We start from the raw sequence: 7,500 nt of genomic DNA, 5'->3' as shown, positions 1-7,500 counted from the left end.
CCCCCCCTGGGTTAACACCCCCCCCTGGTTAACACCCCCCCCCCCCTCACCTCTCCCTCTGCAGGGGTTAACACCCCCCCCCCTCACCTCTCCCTCTGCAGGGGTTAACACCCCCCCCCCCCCCCCCCCCCCCCCTCACCTCTCCTCTGCAGGAGTTACCCCCCCCCCCCTCACCTCTCCCTCTGCAGGGGTTAACACCCCCCCCTCCCCCCCTGGGTTAACACCCCCCCCCCCTCACCTCTCCCTCTGCAGGGGTTAACACCCCCCCCCCTCACCTCTCCCTCTGCAGCAGTTCCCCCCCCCCCTCACCCCCCCCCCACCTCTCCCCTCCCCCCCCCCTCACCTCTCCCTCTGCAGCAGTCCCCCTCCCCCCCCCCCCTCACCTCTCCCCCCCCTCACCTCTCCCCCCCTCACCCCCCCACCTCTCCCCCCCCCCCCCCCCTCACCTCTCCCCCCCCTCACCCCCACCCTCACCCCCCCCCCCCCCCCCTCACCTCTCCCCTCCCCCCCCCCCCCCCTCACCTCTCCCCCCCCTCACCTCTCCCCCCCTCCCCTCCCCCCCCCCACCCCCCCCTCACCTCTCCCCTCCCCCCCCCCTCACCTCTCCCCCCCCTCACCTCTCCCCCCCCTCACCTCACCCCCCCCCTCACCCCCACCCTCACACCCCCCCCTCACCCCCCCCCCCCCCCCTCACCTCTCCCTCTGCAGCAGTACTCTCGGCTGGGTCCGGCACCGCTTGCTGAGGCTGAACAGCTTGCTGGCGGTGCGGGTGTGTCTTGGCAGACAGGCGGGCGCTACTGGCCTCCAGCTGGCCGTAGCGCTGCAGCAGGTTGGCGTCGGCCCTCCAGCGCTGCTCCGCCACAGACGTGTTGACGGCACAGTGCGTGGGCAGCGCGCCAATGAAGCTCTGGAACTCCTCTGGAAGCCGACATGAAAACAAGTCAACTCCTCTCCTGGCTCTGAGCAGCACAGGGCGACGATGTCCACAAACAGGTCTAACAACAAACAGCTCAGGAAATAAAGACACAAACTGCAACATTATGCCAAGAAATGTGGAAAAAAAGTTTCAAATGTTTTTGTCATCGTTTATTTCTTGGCTCGCCGATCTCATTAGTATGCATATGGTTACAAACGTAACTCTACTGTAGTTATACGATCAACAATGTAGGATATTATGAACACACCAATAACTTATTTATAAAGCTTCAAGCGTTGAACTTTGCTGTACTATATTCACTGCTGTCAAGTGAATCAAGTTTTTATTTTTTTATTTTTAATATAAGTAAAAGTATATTCTATATTGTAATATACTAAATTATGTTATATCTAGTCAAATTAATGGAAGAACAAATACAAATGTAAGGGGGTAGGGATCAATAAGCTTAGCTTCCCTCTACTCCTTTTTTGGACATGTCTGCTAACCAAACACATTGCTCTTGACCTTTTGTTTATAATTCCTTTTTTTTTTAATGTTTTTTAATTTGTTGTTATGATTGTTTGGTTTGACGGAGCTAGATACCGTGATTTGTTTGGAGGAATATGGAGAATTACATGTTCAAAAATATACTTTTCATTCATTCATTCATTCATTCATTCATTCATTCATTCATTCATTCATTCATTCATTCATTCATTCATTCATTCATTCATTCATTCATTCATTCATTCATTCATTCATTCAGTATGGAGCTTCAAAGCTACGCTAAGCACTATGGGTAATCCTCAATCATCCACCAGCGCTCCTGAACACCAATCTACTTACCAGCCAGCCAATCACATACCAGGAGTTATCATGAGTCCAAACCCCCAAGGGTACATATCTTCAACCATCTATAGTTCCTTTATTGTTTAGCACATTGAATCATTTCTACTTTCACGTGTGAAGAGAAAAGAGGAGAAGACGACAGAAATGAAAGGAAGACGGCATTGAGGAGCCTGGTGTGACAGCAACAACCTGGCGCTCAACATAAAGAAAACAAGATAGATCATAGTGGATTTCAGAAGGTCAAGGCCTGACCTCTCCCCTCTGCTCATCAACAACGAGGCAGTGGAGAGGGTCACTGAGTTCAAGTTCCTGGGTCTCAGTGTGAGTGAGAGCCTGTCCTGGAGCACCAACACCGCCTCAGTGATCGGGAAAGCTCAGCAACGCCTATACTACCTAAGGAAGCTGAAGCAGGCTGGCCTGCCACCAAATCTCCTTGCCAACTTCTATCATTGTGCGGTTGAGAGTGTGCTGACCTACGAGTGTGCTGTCTGTGTGGTTCTCCAGCTGCACAAAGGCAGAGCAGGAGGCTCTACAGAGGGTGGTGAAGGCGGCAGGCAGGATCGTCGGGACTCCTCTACCAAACATCACCTCCGTCTTCACCTCCCGCTGCCTCCACCGCTCCAAGTGTATCATCAAGGACCAGTCTCACCCAGCAGCACATCACCTCTTTCAGCTCCTTCCCTCAGGGAGGAGATACCGGTCCATACATGACAAGAGTTCAAGATTTAGGAACAGCTTTTTCCCCCAAGCAGTCAGACTGTTAAACTCTCATTGACTGTCCCCTCAGGTGCACCATGCACCTTACCTGGACTTGATAACCACTATGTTTACCGCTCATCATGCGCTTTCAAATATTCTGTTATATGTACAGTGTTATGCGTTACATGTATGTTGTACTACGGTCTGTGGGAGCTCCCCTGAAATGTCGTTGTATACTTGTGTGCAATGACAATTAAAAGAGTATTCTATTCTATTCAAGAGAGCAGCGTGGGGTGGGGTGAGCGTGTCGAGGCTGAGCTCGGTCAACGTCGTCTCAATAAAGTTCAGGTGGTGCTTCCAGACGAGACGGGAGTCGTGGGACAGACAGACAGACAGACAGACAGACAGACAGACAGACAGACAGACAGACAGACAGACAGACAGACAGACAGACAGACAGACAGACAGACAGACAGACAGACAGACAGACAGACAGACAGACAGACAGACAGACAGACAGACAGACAGACAGACAGACAGACAGACAGACAGACAGACAGACAGACCATGGATTCTTCTTTGTTAGAAAACCAGTGTTGTTTTGTCAAAAGGACCAACCAACTAAAAACTAAGGTCAGGGCTGTGATATTGTGTCCTGATTTGGTACGCTAACCCCGTACCGTTATTTCTCATTCTTCTTTGAACACCTTACCATCTGTTCTGTTGTCCCACATCTTTTCCCTCTTACTGCACTTCAGGTTAGAACTTGCGTTTGGACTGCCAACATAATAAATCCCTAGAGTATCCTAGTTCGTAAAACAATGGTATATTTTTGTCAACAGTATGAAATGTATTATGTATTTTGGATTGTTATGACCCTGGGGTCATAGAAACAATACTGTATTGGTGTGTGCACTCTAGTTATGTGTTTATATATTTATTTGTGGGGTTATTTTTAGCATTTTTACAGCTAAAGAATGTAAGAAAGTAAGATGTGATGTGGGGGGAAGACATGTAGTAAGATGTGATGTGGGGGGAAGACATGTAGTAAGATGTGATGTGGGGAGAAGACATGTAGTAAGATGTGATGTGGGGAGAAGACATGTAGTAAGATGTGATGTGGGGAGAAGACATGTAGTAAGATGTGATGTGGGGAGAAGACATGTAGTAAGATGTGATGTGGGGGGAAGACATGTAGTAAGATGTGATGTGGGGAGAAGACATGTAGTAAGATGTGATGTGGGGAGAAGACATGTAGTAAGATGTGATGTGGGGAGAAGACATGTAGTAAGATGTGATGTGGGGAGAAGACATGTAGTAAGATGTGATGTGGGGGGAAGACATGTAGTAAGATGTGATGTGGGGGGAAGACATGTAGTAAGATGTGATGTGGGGAGAAGACATGTAGTAAGATGTGATGTGGGGAGAAGACATGTAGTAAGATGTGATGTGGGGAGAAGACATGTAGTAAGATGTGATGTGGGGAGAAGACATGTAGTAAGATGTGATGTGGGGAGAAGACATGTAGTAAGATGTGATGTGGGGAGAAGACATGTAGTAAGATGTGATGTGGGGAGAAGACATGTAGTAAGATGTGATGTGGGGAGAAGACATGTAGTAAGATGTGATGTGGGGAGAAGACATGTAGTAAGATGTGATGTGGGGAGAAGACATGTAGTAAGATGTGATGTGGGGAGAAGACATGTAGTAAGATGTGATGTGGGGAGAAGACATGTAGTAAGATGTGATGTGGGGAGAAGACATGTAGTAAGATGTGATGTGGGGAGAAGACATGTAGTAAGATGTGATGTGGGGAGAAGACATGTAGTAAGATGTGATGTGGGGAGAAGACATGTAGTAAGATGTGATGTGGGGAGAAGACATGTAGTAAGATGTGATGTGGGGGGGAGACATGTAGTAAGATCCGGGAGTCGAACGCGGAACGGCTGCATAGAAAAGCACTGCAGTGCGTTAGGTGGTGCGCCACCCTGGCGCCCCTAGTTATATGTTTTAACGCGCTTCTGTGATTGTGTTTCTCCATCGATCGGTCGATCATTACTTCAACTTGGTTGGTTGGTTGGTTGGTTGGTTGGTTGGTTGGTTGGTTGGTTGGTTGGTTGGTTGGTTGGTTGGTTGGTTGGTTGGTTGTAGGGCTGGGCGATATAACGATAACGATAAATATCGCGATATATTTTAATAATCGATATCGAATTTTTTTTTTAACCTGCAACAGGGCAGTTTTAAAACCAGAGACAGTGGACAGACTTGTCTTTCTTGCCTGCAACTTAAAGTAATGGCTTTGCTTGTCCAAATGACAATACTGACCAAATTCAGATTTCTTTTTCTCTTGTCCATTTATTTTGTTTGCTTTCTAATTTAAAATACATTTTGAAACCGTCTGTACACAGTAGGCTATGTGTGCTAGCAGAGCTAGTCTCCAGTCACGAGTCACGGTGCACATGTGCGGTGGTTTGTCCACCAAAAAAGCGCCAAAAGATCGAAAATAAACTAGCAGAGCCAGAACTGTTCAACTCCTCTGGAGCCACAGCCAGCAGAGAAGCCGGTTTACTTTAGCTTTTAAAGCCTGAGAACTGGAGTGTGAGGGGATGTAACACTAAAGATGGCGGCAATGACAAAGAATTGCTGCAAAATAAACATACATCTGTTGTTAAAAAAAAAAAAAAAAAAAAAAAAAAATTTTATACTTATAACAATTCGATAATTATCGATATCGAGAAATAAAATAAAATTATCATATCGTTATCGCGATATGATTTTTTTCCATATCGCCCAGCCCTAGTTGGTTGGTTGGTTGGTTGCAGCTTGGTGGTGATTGGTTGGTTGGTTGGTTGGTTGGTTGGTTGGTTGGTTGGTTGGTTGCAGCTTGGTGGTGATTGGTTGAGGGAGTGATTGTGATGGTGTAGAGAGTGTGTAGGTCTCCAGGGAGCTGATTGGTTCCAGCCGTCCAGACTGTGGTTAAGGGCTGGGAGCTGATTGGTTCCAGCCGTCCAGACTGTGGTTAAGCACTGGCGCCCGCTGGCTGCTGCTGTTGGCTCTCCTCTCCACTTCCAAGCAGCCTGCCAGTCCACATGTTCACCTGCCAGCCCACAGCCCACATGTTCACCTGCCAGCCCACATGTTCACCTGCCAGCCCACATGTTCACCTGCCAGCCCACATGTTCACCTGCCAGTCCACATGTTCACCTGCCAGCCCACAGCCCACATGTTCACCTGCCAGCCCACATGTTCACCTGCCAGTCCACATGTTCACCTGCCAGCCCACATGTTCACCTGCCAGCCCACATGTTCACCTGCCAGCCCACATGTTCACCTGCCAGTCCACATGTTCACCTGCCAGCCCACATGTTCACCTGCCAGCCCACATGTTCACCTGCCAGCCCACATGTTCACCTGCCAGTCCACATGTTCACCTGCCAGCCCACATGTTCACCTGCCAGTCCACATGTTCACCTGCCAGTCCACATGTTCACCTGCCAGCCCACATGTTCACCTGCCAGTCCACATGTTCACCTGCCAGTCCACATGTTCACCTGCCAGCCCACATGTTCACCTGCCAGCCCACAGCCCACATGTTCACCTGCCAGCCCACATGTTCACCTGCCAGCCCACATGTTCACCTGCCAGCCCACAGCCCACATGTTCACCTGCCAGCCCACATGTTCACCTGCCAGTCCACATGTTCACCTGCCAGCCCACATGTTCACCTGCCAGCCCACATGTTCACCTGCCAGCCCACATGTTCACCTGCCAGCCCACATGTTCAGGGGGAGATGTTTGTGCCCAGGTTGGTAGGAGTTGTGCCCAGGTTGGTAGGAGTTGTGCCCAGGTTGGTAGGAGTTGTGCCCAGGTTGGTAGGAGTGGGTGGCACTTCTGTTAAAGCAACACGCCAATATTATGGGAAATGCGCTTCCCATCTTCTCCAGAGTCCCACTATGTTACCTGTTTATTGCACAATGTTGTCTATTGGATTCTATTATATGTTGTACCACTGTATTGCACATCGTTGCGGGCAAGACCACCCGCATTTCATTGTATACCTGTATGCCGTGACAAATAAAACTCTTGACTTGACTTGACTTGAGAGTCAGACAAGAAGTTAACCGTCTGTAGTGTGATAGTAAAGGGTTAACCCTTCTGTAGTGTGGTAGTGAAAGGGTTAACCCTGTGTCGTGTGGTGGCAGTGAAAGGGTTAACCGTCTGTATTGTCACCGTGAAAGGGTTAACCATTAGGTAGTGCGGTAGTGAAAGGGTTAAAGGCAAACCTGAGCATAGAGGGAATCCTGAGGTATCCTGGTGTGTGCTGGAATATATATATATATATATACACATGATAATCATTATTATTATTATTATAATATATCTGCCGAGATACTGTAGGGCGGGCCATCTGAGATGTCAGCAGCCGCGCACAGCGTCGAGTGCACCGGCCCCTAATTGGATCGGAGTGACATTGACTGAGAGCAAGAAAACCCGTTCCAGCCGCATGAGTGAAAAAGTAAGGTGTGTTACCATGGTAACCAACGAGAAAAGAGGAGCCGAGGAATCTCAGATGTTTAAGGAGAGAACCGGGAAGTTATTTGAGATTCATGCTTTTGTTCTTCTGTCCTCCTCCTCCTCCTCCTCCAGCTGCAGACACGTCTCCTCTCTCTCTCCTCTCTCTCTCTCCCTGCGCTGCCTGGGGCTGTGTCTCTCTCTCCTCCTCCTCCTCCTCCTCCTCCAGCTGCAGACACGTCTCCTCTCTCTCTCCTCTCTCTCTCTCCCTGCGCTGCCTGGGGCTGTGTCTCTCTCTCCTCCTCCTCCTCCTCCTCCAGCTGCAGACACGTCTCCTCTCTCTCTCCTCTCTCTCTCTCCCTGCGCTGCCTGGGGCTGTGTCTCTCTCTCCTCCTCCTCCTCCAGCTGCAGACACGTCTCCTCTCCTCTCTCTCTCTCCCTGCGCTGCCTGGGGCTGTGTCTCTCTCTCCTCCTCCTCCTCCTCCAGCTGCAGACATGTCTCCTCTCCTCCCCTCTCTCTCTCT

General features: G+C 49.5%; 1 protein-coding gene across 1 annotated transcript in view; it reads right to left on the bottom strand.

Annotated features, from left to right (window-relative positions):
• LOC311248252 (BMP/retinoic acid-inducible neural-specific protein 3-like) overlaps positions 1 to 7,500 on the bottom strand; it is a gene marked incomplete at both ends in the record, with an annotated part of 110,362 nt that overhangs the window by 20,521 nt on the left and 82,341 nt on the right. The window contains 2 exon segments of the mRNA XM_084339170.1: positions 695 to 783; positions 785 to 918. Coding sequence (XP_084195296.1) covers positions 695 to 783; positions 785 to 918 — 223 coding nt within the window.

Source organism: Notolepis coatsorum (assembly GCF_963971535.1).
Source record: "Notolepis coatsorum genome assembly, contig: SCAFFOLD_457, whole genome shotgun sequence".
NCBI lineage: Eukaryota > Metazoa > Chordata > Actinopteri > Aulopiformes > Paralepididae > Notolepis > Notolepis coatsorum.
This window is presented reverse-complemented; position numbering and strand designations above follow the sequence as displayed.